The sequence below is a fragment of the Canis lupus genome, chromosome 15 (assembly GCF_048164855.1).
Source record: "Canis lupus baileyi chromosome 15, mCanLup2.hap1, whole genome shotgun sequence".
Lineage (NCBI taxonomy): Eukaryota > Metazoa > Chordata > Mammalia > Carnivora > Canidae > Canis > Canis lupus.
In genome coordinates this window covers 40,096,304-40,112,147 of record NC_132852.1, presented here as the reverse complement: position 1 = coordinate 40,112,147, position 15,844 = coordinate 40,096,304, and the positions used below count along the sequence as shown (strand labels likewise).

The 15,844-nt window shown below is 36.6% G+C and overlaps 1 protein-coding gene across 15 annotated transcripts in view; it reads right to left on the bottom strand.

Annotated features, from left to right (window-relative positions):
* The window catches only part of PSD3 (pleckstrin and Sec7 domain containing 3), a 592,272-nt gene that overhangs the window by 337,848 nt on the left and 238,580 nt on the right, over window positions 1–15,844 (bottom strand). Inside the window, exon 1 of one of the 15 annotated variants that reach the window (XM_072776767.1) lies at window positions 3,278–3,454. The exons of 13 other annotated variants lie outside the window; for them this stretch is intronic. Coding sequence is in view for 1 of the 2 variants with exons in the window: in XM_072776765.1 (XP_072632866.1) it covers window positions 1,810–1,871 (62 nt within the window). In the remaining variant the exon portion in view is untranslated. Of the gene's footprint in view, window positions 1–1,809; window positions 1,966–3,277; window positions 3,455–15,844 lie in introns of those variants that run through there. One more of the 15 variants, XM_072776765.1, reaches the window with a different exon arrangement.

Below are 15,844 nucleotides of genomic sequence, written 5' to 3'. Positions count from 1 at the left end.
CTCAATATGTAATTATAATTGTTATAATGTTTTTTAAAAAGGTACTGCCAATAAAAAAATTATTTGTAAACTTGCAGTATATAATAAACGACAAAAATCATTATAGCAAAAAGTGAACATATTTCTAAGCAGAACTATTCAATATCTATTTTTGTTACTTATTCTACCTCAAAATTTTCCATTGTAATTGGAAATTACACCAACTAAGTGGTAGCCTAGCAGGTTCACTATCCCTCAAATGCAGCAACTGCCACTGTCCGCCCAGCCCATACACCAAGTAGCTCCGAGGGACCGCACAGCCCCAGACATCCCCAGACATCCCCAACCACTGCCAGACTGGAGGCAGATAACTGTCCCTCACGACTTCTCTCCGAGCTCATTGTATCAACAAGTATTCCACATGCTGTCCTTGACAGGGAGCATACAGGGAGGGAAAAGAGAGATTACCTCACATTGTCTTTTAGACTCAACTATGTGAAAATTCTGTTCAACGCACACGTCCACTCACACAGCCCAGAGGAGACTGCGGAGAAGCTTAGAAGTACCAAGTGGAGGCTTATCAAACCCAAGCTGACTTATTTTACTGCAGTTATTAATGATAATACTTCATTTTTTAAAATCAACGTAAAATGTTAAACCACAGTCAATGCCAGGACAACAAACATAAACTGGAATTGCCCCAAACTAAGATGTTTAGTAATCCTTCTTTAAACAATTAGCCACCTTAAATAATTTTCCAACAGAGACAGATACCAATTAATATAAATTGCTTCATTATGATGAGATCTTCAGGCAAATACATTTAAATATTTTTTCATCCTAAACCTTCCTCCACAGTTACCAGCCAGTTTTATGAAATCCATCCTATCAGAAAAATGAGTATTTAATCATTATATACAGCAAAGCTATAATAAGTAAACTCATATCAGAAAATTCATTTAAAGGACAATTCACATTTCAGGTTTTCCCACATTCATGGCTGAAACATAAAATATTAATTCCAAGAACTATTTTAGTGACGATCAAGTAATCTTTTTAATTATAAAAGAAAATCCCTGCAGTTGTGTCTGCATGCATTCTCTTACTCTATATAGTAGCTATCATGGAGAAAAAAACAAATGCCAAAGAAAGAATTTTCTTTTCAATTACACTGCCACTTATTGCTCATTTTTCATGACAAATTTATGGCATATATTTATGTCACTCCATGTAAATGGTATAATTACACCAGATATACGGCACTGCAAAAATTTTGTTCAAATACAAGAGACTTATCCTAATGAGTATATGTATTTTTTAAATGTAGTGGTCACAGTCACTCCTGTTTCTTATTTTTCATTCCTTATGTTTCCCTTCTTCCTACTCTCTTGCCCAACCTAGGCTATTTCGCCTCATTCTCCCTACATTCATCAAAAAGAGGTAATTTAAAAATCTGTAAAAATCAGACTTCTCTGGATCTTCTTAAAAAAATCTTCAATAAGGGCAGCCCCAGTGGCCTAGCAGTTTAGTGCCACCTTCGGCCTGGGGTGTGATCCTGGAGACCCGGGATCGAGTCCCATGTTGGGCTCCCTGCACGGAGCCTGCTTCTCCCTCTGCCTGTGTCTCTTTCTCTCTCTCTGTCATGAATAAATAATTTTTTTTAAAAAATATCTTCAATAAAATAGAAAATAAGGACTACAGTGAGGATAAATACTTTCATTCCTAGATGGCTTCATTCTGTCCCACTTCATGATTTAAGAGATTACTTGAATAAGAACAGAAACTGTTTCATTTAAATCAGAAAGCCTAGCAATATAAATATAAACTTACCAGCAATCAGACAGACCCCAAAAAGAACTCATCTCAGAGCCCAGGGTGCCTGGGCCACACATATGTCCTTTTATAAGCCCCTTCCCAGTACTCTTTGCCCTGTAAGTTCAGTTATCTGTTGGTCTCTAGGCTTCTAAGGACCTGGCTCCCTGTGGGGTCATATTACTATGACCTCACATTCTTGGCAGAGTGCTTATTGTTAGAGTTTTTGTAATGTTTTTACAACCCTAATAAAAACAGAAGCCAGAACACAAGAGCCACTGTATATCAGGAGCATAAACAACAGTGGCAACCCAGCCTTGCTCACATTTGATAAAGCAAACTGGATGATCCCTCTCAGGAGGGATGACACCCCATTTTGTTTCCTGGAATACACAAGACATTATCCATCTAGTCCACTGAATATTAGATGCTTTCAGTTGTTTCAATTTTCCCTTTTTTTTTAAAACTCTCTTTTCTTTTTCACAAGTAACTTTTACAATTTTCTAAGGCGAAATCCCTAATAGCCACTTAAATGTAGAAAAGATTCCCCAAAAGGTTCTCCCTGTGTTCCAGAAAATGCTTCACTGGGGCCCATACCTCACACCTGCAAACAAATATGGTAACACTATCACCAAAAGAAGGATCAGATTGTTGAGTGTGATCGTGGGGCATTCTTATAACCTTTTTATCATACTAGGATTACCAATTTTTCTAAGTAAATATAATAGGATACTCAGTTAAATCTGAATTGCGGATAAACAATAGTTTTTAAGCACAAGACATACACTAATAAAAATCATTCAATGTTTATCTGAAATTCAAATTTAACTGGCCATCTTATATTTTACCTGGTAACCCTACTTCCTAAAATGTTTGTTCTAAACTTATTTGAAGAATTCCAATTATGGCATTCCTTGTCAATTGGTAATATGTTTCACAATAGATTCCTTCTGGGTTTATTTTGACTGACTTATGTGATTCAATTCTTATTCCTTATTAAACTATTGTTCTATAGTTTCACCAAGACCTTCTCTCAGTTGTCCATGACCTACTGATTCTTCTCTGATGTCCTCTAAATATAAAGGAAAAACTCTATTTTCTCTGTATTTCCACCCTTCTTTCCCAGCCTACATACTGCTACCACAGATGTAATAAAAGGCCTCCATAAAAATCCTACACAAGATAAAAATCCATATTCTGTAGTATGTCAGATAAGACCATTCACAAGGTGACCCCTATAGATCATTTAGATTTATCATTTACCAGTTTCCTCATGCTTGGGCCACACAGGAATTTTAGCTATGCTCTCGTACCCTTGTTCCATCTTGCTCCCTTTGCTTCTCTTGTTACCCCTACCCTAAAATTCTGAGATGCCCCAAGTTTTGCAAATTCTTGTTGATTCTACAAGAACCCTAGTGAGATAACTTTTTTAAGAATCATACCCCAATTCCCTCTTGCTGCATTCTCAGAGCACTTGATAAATTACCTTTATTCTAGCTCTTCTTTTAAAAGTCCTGTCTTTCTCGTCTACTACAATCTTGATTTTCACTCTGTATTCACATCACAGGAATAGGCTAAAGTTATTCAATAGCCATTTGTTAAAAGGATGCAAGAACTGAAATGGCTGTGTCCACATTCTCCACTGTCTTCTATGCTATCAATGACACGCAGCACAAATCTTCTAATTCATTATGACTAATCCTGGAATGTTCTAGAAGGACTGATATCAGCAGAGGGTACCAGTTACATTGTCTGGTTTCATATTCACTTTGAATTAATTTTAAAAAAGTATATAAATTTTTATTGAATTGAGATAATAAAACTAGGATAAAAAAATACATTAGGCTAAAGGTTCAAGGCTTCCCCTCCCCATCATCCCACTGCATTTATAAAGTATACTAGGGGAGTTGTGCATAAAAAACAACAACAAACAGTAACTTGATTCAATTTCATACTGTAAAAGCTAGATAAAGGCAATCAGAAGAATCCCAAAGAGTGGAAAGAAATGACTCCAGTTGCACGTGGAATGAAAGGACCAGAGGGTGCAATGACTCTGGAAGCATTCTTCAGGCTGCAAAGACAGATATAAAAGGCCTGGAACTGATAGATTCAGGAAAACTGGTACAAATGCATTAGCTTTCATGGGTAGAATGAATGTCAGTCAGAAAGTGTTCTAAGTATATCATAAGCAAGATTAAAATCCTGAAATATAAAAAATTGCCTTTGAGAAAGGAAAGGAAATCTTCTTGGCCATCATTATGTAAGATATTCATTTCTCAGGCATTGCAGAGATAGCATATCTAATCTTGGAAGAAATATACCTGAGAAATTATTCAGAGTAGCTACACTTCTTCCAATGGTTCCCATTCACCTAACAGCATCTAACATTGGCTAAGTACTTATTTTGTGCCAGTCACGGAGATAAGTGCTTCCTAGAAATTGTCTCATCTAATCCTCAATTATTTTATGAAGTACATAGTAGTATAAACATTTTACAGATAGAAACTGAGGCACAGAGCTGGACATGGACAATGGCACTTCAGTACCCAAGTCCTTTATATCCTCTAGTACTATTAATTTTGCTACTGCTAGTCATTTTCTGGTATGATTGTTTTGGCAGAGTCAACAAATATCTTACCATGTGTCAGGCAATGTATACTTCAATAAACAAAACACTTCTACTCCAGGGGAGCTAAAACTAAACAAACATAATAAATGAAAAAAATAAATATACATAGTATGTTAGAAAGTGGTAACTGCTATGGAAAAAACAAATAGAACAGAGAGATCAAGAATTGCAGTTTGGGGAGAGAGGTAGATATATTTTTAAAGTGGTCATGGGAGTTCTGAGCAACTTGAAAGGTGGAGTTACCTTCAATTAACATAGAGAAAACAAAGTTGGCACAAGTTTTAAGAGAAAAAAGTTCCATTTAGACACATTCTATCTATCTCCCTTAGATATCCAAGGAGAAATATGGCAATATGAACATATGTGACACTTTCAGAAAAGACATGTGCCTGGGGCCTACTCCAGGGAATTCTCAGACCATTGGCCTTCACATTTTCTTTTTAAGCTCTAAGATGATTCTGATGTGTATCAGGATTTTGAGCCACCACTATCCCAGGGAAAATCACTATAGGTCTAAAGAGGGGAAATGGTAATGATCAGACTTGGATATTTTATTTTATTTTATTTATTTTATTTTATATTTTTATTTTATATTTTGTATTATATTATTTTATTTTATTTTTATTTGAGACAGGAAGAGATTGTCTTAAGCAGGCTCCATGCTCAGAGTGGAGCCCAACTCTGGGCTCAATCTCACAACCTTCTAAGATCATGACCTGAGTGGAAATCAAGAGTCAGACAGTCAAAGTACCCAAGCACCCCATTAGACTTGGATTTTTATAAGATCACTTTTCTTTGTACCGTGGAGGAAAAACTGAGCCTAGAGTATTTTGATAGCTAGGACAGCTGAACCTGAATTGAAAGATAATTCATGTGAATATTTTTTAAAAATACCTGCTCTGAGGGGCGCCTGGGTGGCCCAGTTGGTAAACTGACTGAATCTTGATTTCAGCTCTGGTCCACAGTCTCAGCGTTGTGAGATCAGGCACCTCCGGCTCTATGTTCAGCACATAGTCTAAGACTTTCTCCCTTTCCCTCTGCCCCTCCCCATGTGCACTCTCTCTTAAATAAATAAATAAATAAATAAATAAATAAATAAATAAATCTATCTAAAAAAATCCTGCTCTGAAAGATATTTAGAAAGTAAATTCAAACAACATAGTGAATAATTTGGTATGTGTTTGGAGTTGTGTTCAAAGAGAGGGCAGAAGGCTAACTGACTTAGAATCAACAAAATATGTTGCCAACAACCAAGATAACAAATACAAGAGGAAGACAACAGAATGTGTAACAGTGTGGGGAGGGGGGCATGTGAGCACACACATGCACATACAGAAACAGGAAACAGAAAAAAGATGATGAGTTTGGCTTGAAGATGTAATAAAACATGGCATCCATATGACTCTCAGACAGAGCTGTCTAGTAGCCACAGCAACCATCCACTACCTGTAGGAACTCAGTATGGGCATAGCAGTCCCCTCCACTAATGTGAATAGATCATCTGGTAAGGGGTTGTAATGTCCAATATGCTCAAGGAACTCAGAAATGTGTCAATAAAGAAATATGTATAGCAGCGTATTCATCTGAACACAGTTCCATTACAGTAGAAGAATTAGGAGGTCTCTTTTCTTATTAATGAGATTCTACATGCAAGTGCTTGGTTTGCCAGTAATAATTACTAATTTAGAAGATGCTAAATTCAAGTAAAAGATTCACATAAATGCTTACTTAGTAGTGTTTGGCTCATAGTGAACTATAAATGTTAGGTGTCATCACCAGACCCAATTCTTATCATTACTACTACTCCCTTCATCTTTAAGATTATTACTTGGTTATTTGGACGACCACATGAGATAATTACATCAGGCAGTAAATGTAAATGTAAACTGCTATTTGTATTGTATACAAGTGTTAATTTAGCTCTTAGTAGCAACTAATACTTGACTTCTCTAAAGAAAATTACCTCAAATAAACACACTTTTGACATTTATATAGAATATATCTCTCTAGATAGGACAGCATTTACTTATGATTTCAGAGACTTTAAGAGAACCATAGGTAAAATCTGATAGAAACTCCTAATGGCTATTTCTCTGTTTGGAATGGAAAACGTAATTCAGTCTTTACAAATGAAGAATTGTAATTAAGTGTCACCTAGAGGTTCTGGCTCAGGATATTGTTTTAAATAAACTTCATTCGTTTTATTCAGTTCTGCATTCAGTATTCAGGTCACCGACGTGCAACTGACCAAACTTAGCAATTTGCCCTGGAAGCACTTATTTCCAATAAAGAATTGGAATCTTTACTCTTCTGGAGCTTCATACTCCTCTGGGGGCATAATCCAGATGATTCAGGGTTTTGGGGGTGTTTCTTGTTTTTTTTTTTTTTTCTTTTTTGTTTTTTAAAAGGAGTTTTTTTGTTTTGTTTTGATTTTCCATATTAAACTCAGTTTTTCTGGACCAGCTCTCAAATGAGAACATAATTTTGCTGCAATATTATTAAGTCAATTTTAATACAACTACATTATAAAAAAATTTTTAAGATTTTACTTATTTATTCCTGAGAGATATAGAGAGAGGGACAGAGACATAGGTAGAGGGAGAAGCAGGCTTCTCACAGGGACTGGGATGGGGGACTCCATCCCAGGACTCCAGGATCACACCCTGAGCCAAAGGAGGACGCTCAACCGCTGAGCCACCCAGGCGTCCCACATTATAAAAATTTGAGATGAATCATTTGCAAAGCAACTACTACTAGATGTCTAGCTTGATAATAAATAAGGAGGAAAGTGATGCATAACCACTAACATGTTCATTATTTGCACAGAAGCTTCAGTGAACAAATCAGTGAATTCCAATTCCAGTGGACAAGAAAGGAAGAATGAATCATTCACAGATGGACTAGCTTGTTTTCTTAGAATGCTATTAAAATGTCACTGCATATTTTGAGTTTACATCTTTCATGAGATATAGCTTTTGGCTATGTTACTTCATTGCCTTTATATGGCATTAAAAATCTCTAATGATACCGTATCACTCTCTACCCTGACAAAAGGAAATAAAAGGGGTAACTACATTCCATATCCTTGCAAATTCATAAGTCGACAGTCTGAAATTGATCATACCCTTTAATGACTGTGATTATGCACTGCACATTCTGAGCAAACAGGGTGGTATGAAATTGGACAATATGTCTACACAGAAAAACACTAGCTTATCCCCCATGCCAAGATATTACATTCTTTCATGGTATTCCAAATCCGAATTACCTAACTTAAATTTTTTTCATTTAAAGGAAGGCATTAACACTCTAAATGAATGCATACATACACAAAGCCAAATTCATCAAAACACACGTTCCTTTGACTGAGGAGAAAGGAGGTACTACTTGGCCCTATGACACATGAAAAAAGAAACATGTAAAAGAGACTAAACTGCCAGAGCTCACTAACCTCATTCCTGGGATTTAGCCGAGGATACTATTGCCAAATGTAATACAATTATAAGCAAAAAAATTTAATACCCTTAGGGAGAATATTTATAATAACACAGAATGAGAAAGATGAAAGACCTGCACTCTGAAAACTTTAAACACTGATGAAAGAAAGTGAAGACAACACAAGGCAATGAAAAGACATTCTATGCTCATGGATCCAAAGAACAAATATTGTTAAAAATGTCTCTATTACCCAAAGCAAGCTACACATTTAATCCAATCCCTATCAAAACACCAACAGCATTTTTCATACAACTGCAACAGACAATCCTAAAATTTGTATGGAACCACAAAAAAAACCCAAATAATCAAAGTAATCTTGAAAAAGAAGAGCAAAGCTGGAGTTATCATAATTCTAGACTTTAAATCATATTACAAAGCTATAGTAATCACAACGGTGATCACTGGCACAGAAGACACATAGTTCAGTGGAATATAACAGAAAACCTAGAAATAAACCTACAATTACATGGTCAATTAAACCTTGACAAAGCAGGTAAGAATATCCAGTAGGAAAAGACAGTCTCTGCAACAAAAGGTGTTGGGAAAACTGGACAGCTACATGCAAAAGAATGAAACTGGACTACTTTTTTACACCACACACAAAAATAAACTCAAAATGGATTAAAGACCCAAATGTAAGACCTGGAACCATAACAATCCTAGAAGAAAGCACAGGCAGTAATTTCTCTGACATTGGCTATAGCCACATTTTTCTAGATACATCTCTTGAAACAAGGGGGATAAAGGCAAAAATAAATTATTGGGATTACATCAATATAAAAAGCTTCTGCACAGTGAAGGAAACAATCACCAAAAATAAAATGCAACCTATAGAATGAGAGAAGATATTTGCAAATGACATATCCAATGAAGGGTCAGTATCCAAATATATGAAGAACTTATACAACTCAATATTCAAAAAACAATCCAATTAAAAATGGGGAGAAGACATGAACAGACATTTCTCCAAAGAAGACATACCGATAGTCAACAGACACATGAAATGATGCTCAACATCACTCATCATCAGGGAAATGCAAATCAAAACCACAATGAGATATCACTTCACAAACCTGTCAGAATGACTGAAATCAAAATCACAAAAAACAAGTGTTGGCAAAAGTAGGAGAAAAAGGAACCCTCTGGCACGGAGGGTGGGAATGCAAACTGATGCAGTCATTCTGGAAAACAGTGTGGAGGTTCCTCAAGAAGTTAAAAGTAGAGCTATCCCCACCATCCAGTAATCATCATGCTACTAGGTATTTATTTAAAAAAAATAAAAACACTATACCAGATGGATACATGCATCCTTATGTTTATAACAGCATTCTTTACAACAGCCAAAATATGGAAGTGGCCAAGTGTCCAGCAACCAACGAGATATGGAAGTGGCCAAGTGTCCAGCAACCGACGAGTATATAAAAGAAGATGTGGTGTGTATATATATATACACACACACACAATGGAATATTACTCAGCCATATAAGAGAATAAAATCTTGCCATTTGCAATGCCGTGGATCAAACTCGAAAATATAATGCTATGCAAAATAAGTCAGTCAGAGAATGACAAATACCATATTGATTTCACTCATGTGTGGAATTTAAGAAATAAAAAAAAATAGAGCAAGGGAAAGAAAAGAGAGGGAGGCAAACCAAAAAGAGACTTTTTAAAAATTTAAATTCAATTAGCCAACATATAGTACATCATTAGTTTCAGAGGCAGAGTTCAGTTATTCATCAGTTGCATATAACACCCAGTGCTCATCACATCATGTTCCTTCCCTGAATGCTCATAACCCAATTGCCCCCCCCAACTCTGTCCCCTCCAGCAACTCTGTTTGTTACCTAGAGTTAAGTCTCTCATGGTTTGTCTCCCTCTCTGATTTCTTTCCATTCAGTGTTCCCTCCCGTCTCCTATGATTCTTTGCACCGAAGAAACAGACTCTTAAGTACAGAGAACAAACTGATGATCACCAGAAAGGAGGGGAGTGGGGGGGTTGGGTAAAATAGAAGATGGGGATTAAGAAGTATTCTTAGCATGATGTGCACAGGGCGATGTATGGAAATGTTGAACCTCTATACTGTACACCTGAAACTAATATAACATTGTATGTTAACTATATTGTAATTTAAAGAAAATTTTAAAAGGCTGGTGTATCTAAACCAATCTTGTGAATCTATTTCCCTCAGAGCACACAGGTCAAGAGGCACCAAACCGAGTCAGGGATAGACAGCCGTCTTCTATCTTGCAAGCAGTGGCTAGAGTTAGAATATGTATCCTAATCAAAATTGAATGTTTTTATTTTAATCAACCCCTGCTAGAAGTCTCAACTTAGAACTTAATTTTTCTTTAATGTAATTTACTTGAGAGTAATAACCATTAGGGGTAAAACAGTTAAAATTAGCTTAGTGAACATAAGTACCCCATCCCTAAACTCAAAAGTATACTTGTAAATACAAATTTAGCTTGATCAAACACCGCCCCCCCCCCAGCCCCACACACACACCTTTGCAGGTCCAGGTACTAAATAGTATTATCTAGCTAGGGAACATTAGATCAGTTTTGTGCTCTCCTCTGTCTCTCTTCCTTTTCTCTTTCATTTTCCAAAGAACAAGAGGCTTTATGAATATTTTTATGGTTAGATATATCCAAATGTTATCATCACTATTAGTGTTTTATGATCTCTCTTTGAATTTTTATGAATACTTGTTTTCACCGTCCCATATCACAGTTTTGCTGCACCTAGAAGGGCATGTCTGCCCTGCAGCACCCCTCAGCTCTGGGAGGTTCACTACCGGGCCCTTAGGCTCACGTTCTGCAGTCTTCCAGAAGAGGGCACCAACATGCAAAGCAGTGGCACAGAAACTGACCAAACACCAAATGAATAAAATAGGCTGCATTTACCTTAGAAGCATTTATTTCCAATAAATAATTGTACTCTTCACCTCTCTAGAGTTTCACACTCCTCTGGAGGCACAATCCAGATGATGCAGGTTTTTGTTTGTGTTCGCCAGCTCCATACATGTCCTACTACCATGGCCTGTCAGTACATCTTCTCCACACTGGGTTTTCTCTGAGTGCTATTTATTGCCACTACACTGTAAGCTGCTGTATTTGACAGAGGTTTCTCAGATTTGCTTAACAATTTTTTTGTGTGTAATTTTAAAGAGAAAAAATTAGCTCCCTAACAAGAGTGTAGGAAAATCAGCACGAAGAAGGCAGGACGATCATTCCCTAAGGAAATAAAGTCTTATCTCTGTCATGTCCTGCTTTCATCTCTTTACATTACTCAAGCTCATCTGGAGACAGATCAAAGAGATCATCATCATCTGGGGCTACAGGAATAAAAAGGGATTTTTCCACTCTTTATTGCCTATGATGATGAATGAGTTAGCAAGAAAGGCCATATACATTTTTGTCTAAAAAATGTAAGCACATCTGGAATGTTTACTGTGCTCTGTGCACTATTCTAAGCATTTTATATTGCCTCACCTATAACCCCTTTAACAACCCTATGAGAAGTACTACCATCACCATTTTACAGAGGAGTAAACTGAGATATGGAAACATAAGTCATTTCATAAGTCACAATGCTAAAAATGGCAAAGCTGGGATGGGGCTCAAGCCAGGCAGTTTTATCTGCAAAGTTCAAGCTCTTAAACAATATGCTGTGTGGCCTGTCTTCTGTTGCAGTATAACTACAGGTTCTACTTCAGGTATAACACTGGCATGTGAGAATAAAAATGTCTACTTTTTAAGGGACATCCATATGACTAAGCATGCTTAGTATAACTATACTTAATTAAGTGTACACATCAAAATTGCGTAATTCTCTCTGCAATAACTTATTAAAGCATGTAATATGTGCTGGACATACCACAGGTGCTAGGAGTACCGAATAACTATAAAAAAGCCCTGTCTTTGGTACAGTTTTCACTTCTAATAAGAGACAGACAATAAACCAAACAAAGGTCCTCCCTCTCTTTTACCATTCCACAAATATTTCCTGAATATATTATGAGTCAGACACTGTCCTAGGTAAATATTAAGTATTCAATAAAGCACTGAATAGCAAAAGTGCTTGCTTTCATGGAGCTAACATTCAGATAGTGATAGTGATTAAATGCCATGGAGATAAATATAGCCAGGTAAAGACATGGGGAGGACTAGACTTGCTGTTTTATTCATGGCACCAGGAAAGTGCCATTTGAGTAAAAACTGAAGTGAGGGATGTGTCCTGGCAAGGTATCTTCAGGAAAAGTGTTCCAAACAAGGACTAAGGACGGCGCAGAAAGGGAACTATGGCTAGAGAGGAGAGAGCAGGGGGTGGGTGTTGAATTCACTTGTACTTCCAAAGCAGTCCCTCACTCAAAAGACCCCAAATCAACTCCAATTCTCAAACATCTATGGTCAGAAAAGGCACAGTTAAAAAACAACAGACTGTTAGTATCCTAGACACATGTTAGCTTCCCAAGTTAGTAGGCAGTTTTTTAGTTCCTCCTCTACTACTGAGAATGCTTCTGTGACCCTTAGCATCATCCAAGGCCAGACTCCAGCCATCCCCTAAGTCATCCTGTGGAAGGAACAAGGATCCACTGCATACTGTGCATACTGTCTACACCATGGTCCCCACTGGGCTGGTCTGTGACGTTTCTGGGGTTGAATCCAGATCTTCATCACATTTCTATCCCAGTGCCTAGTACAATAGGCTGGCACATAAATGGTTGCTCACTAAAAGTGCCCTAAATCAAATTGCAAAAAATTTAAAAAGAAAAGTCAACGACTATATTCTAAACAGACCACTCAACTTCACTAGAAGATGCCTAAAAATAATAATTTGGATGCTTCCTCTCATGAGCCTAAATAAAGGCTGAAAGTCTCCACCACGAAGTTTTGGTTACCCTTATCCACCAATAAGAATTATTACTTCAATAATTTTAAGGACTTCTCTTCTCATGTAATCTAGAAGCTCTGACCAGTAGAAAACACTTACCAGTGAGCTCTCTCTAGACATTTTTCCCCAGGTTTATTTATTTTTAAACATCACCTACTCCGTAATATTGCACAATGGGGAGCAAAGACAAAAAAGTGGCAACAAAGTAGACAGAATCCAAGTGGGACACTCAATTCCTAATAACTCAGAAAAGTAAAACCATATTTACTAAATGAAAAGACCATATTCATTATCTTAAAAAAGAAAAGCACCATTGCCAGTTGCCAAGCTCTGTATGTTCCCAGGCATGATGCTTAAACCAGTTTCTTTCCATCTTCATTTATTATATGTTAAAAATAGATGAGACAATGCTTAAGATGACTTCCTCAGATCACTGAGTCACATAAGAGGAGGAGGTGCTCAGACATGGGGTGCCTTCCTTTCCAAGGAATATGTTTTAGAAAGTTACAGGTTTCTTGAAACTATCTTTGATTTTTAAAAAATATATTTTTAAACAAATGAGGTAATAAGCGAGAAAACCAGGAGAACTGTGCCTACCAGACAGTTGGCACACAGTCTATTCTTACCAAAGTGTTTGCTTAATGAATAAATCATCTGAACCATGTATAAGTTTAATTTAGAAATAAACTACTTTGGGCAGCCCCGGTGGCGCAGCGGTTTAGCACCGCCTGCAGCCCAGGGCGTGAACCTGGAGGCCCTGGATCGAGTCCCACGTCGGGCTCTCTATATGATGCCTGCTTCTCCCTCTGCCTGTGTCTCTGCCTCTCTCTCTCTCTGTCTCTATGAATAAATAAATAAAATCTTAAAAAAAGAAAAAAGAAATAAACTACTTTGCCCATGCAAAAAAAATTACCAAATTTTAGGGAGCTGTTTATCATCTTAATTTGCCCTTTGATTTCACACCATCACCTCCTAAAATCAATCACCTGCAATGCAAGCGGAGGGAGCCTGGTGCTCCTTAATGTAAATTATATCAGCTATCTACCATCTAACCCTTTTCCCAAGTATTTTGGTATTTTAAAATTGAAATTGTAGGATTTCAGAGGTAGTTTAATAACATGAGCTGGAACAGATTCAGTTTCTGGACACAAGACAAGACAATCTGCTCCCCAAATAAGCTGAGAATTAAAGGGACACATTAGACAACAAATCGTAGTGAACACCTCCCCTCCCCAAAAAAGAAAAAAAAAAAAGAGTCTTTAAAATCAGATGAGAAGAAAGAAAAATCACATTTCCTATCACTCTGGCATGTGACAAGCCCTTTACATATATCATCTCATTTTAATGATGATCAGAACCTCCAAGTACAAATTCTTTGAGTGAATTTTAGAAAAGTATCCCTATGTACAAATGGAATATAAAAAAGTATCCATTTTGGTACATGTTTTAAATAAAAGAAACCCTACCAGGACTCACAGCTGAGCAAAAAATAATTCAGGACATATAACTTATCACTCTGAGACCCTTGGAGTGGTGCGAAGAAGTTAGTGCATAATTACGACGACCACCTACCATTAGATCATGCGGCCTTAGGAAAGCACCTGCAGAATTTTCAAGTAATAGATCCCCTAACTATTCATTGTTCACATGATAATAATTGATATCCAAAAGGTGTGACTTGCCCTTGGAGTCATGTCTTCCAACTCTAAATCCAAAACTTCGTCTACTACACAACTGTCCAGGCAGAGATGATAATTTAAATAATTGATAACAAAGTTGTGCTTCCCAGAGGGTAGACTCAGTCTCAAAAAAGGTTTCAGAAAGTATTTTTCAGGTAAACTGAAAATGACAAGTTTCTTAGTCAAGGGAAGGGCACTGGGGGAGGAGCACTTCTGAAAGTCCAGAAAACTAATAAAGGATGGCATGGTATCAAAGGCAAAGCAAACTAGCTTGAAGCCCTGAAAGTAATCCTCTAGAACCTGATCATGAGCCTTCCTATAAGGGAGGGGGGTGATAACAGGAAGAGCCAGGGATGCTCCTGAACAGAAACTAGACATCCTCTCCCCCTTCCTGTTTTTCCCAGTGCGCATCCCCAGAGAGATGAAGAAAAAGTGGTACTGAATTTGGCAAAACTGTATAAATACAAGTACATATCATATTCCATTGACTCTTAATTTCTTCTAAATGTCATAGTCTCTGAAATTAGGATGGTTTCTTATAAAGTATAACCCCTGTCAGCCAGACAGATGTTCATTACCTGTGTACAAAGAAATATTATACATTGTTGGTTTTGTCTTGACTTAATTGATATGTGTACAAGGTCTCCAAAAGGATTATCCTATTAATTGGTATCAAAACAAAAGTATTATGTATGGAGAAGGTAATGAAAACAAGCAACTAAAAAAAAAAATAAAAATAAAGAAAACAAGCAACTATATACTTATTTTTATGTAAAAATCTGTATGTTTAAATAGAAATACCATATGATCTGGTAATTTCACTGCTGGGTATTTACCCAAAGAAAACAAAAACAAATTTGAGGAGATATATGCACCCCTATGATTACTGTGATATTATTTACAATAGCCAAGATATGGAACCAACCCAAGTGTCCATCGACTGATGAATGGATAAAGATGCAGCATATGAATACACAATGGAATATTATAAAAAGCTATAACAGAAAGAGACCTTGCTATTTGCAACAACAAAGATGGACCTAAAGAATATTATGCTAAGTGAAAAAAGTCAGAGAAAGAAAAAACTTCTAAGTATTAGAAAGCATTGGCATAATTAATTAGTGGTATATTATTTTCCAGTGGTACTTAAAATAATGATTTATTTCTAATCAAGAGCATCTTAGATTTTAAAAATTTTTATGCCTTTTTGTTTTTATTACTTTATACTTACCTTAAATTTCAATAACATTTAATTTTTAAAAGGAAAATTATATTGTTTCTTGATATGCTCGTTTATGAGTCATGAGAGTAAAATAATGATGGCACAGAATTCTTTGGCTTCTGTTTCCT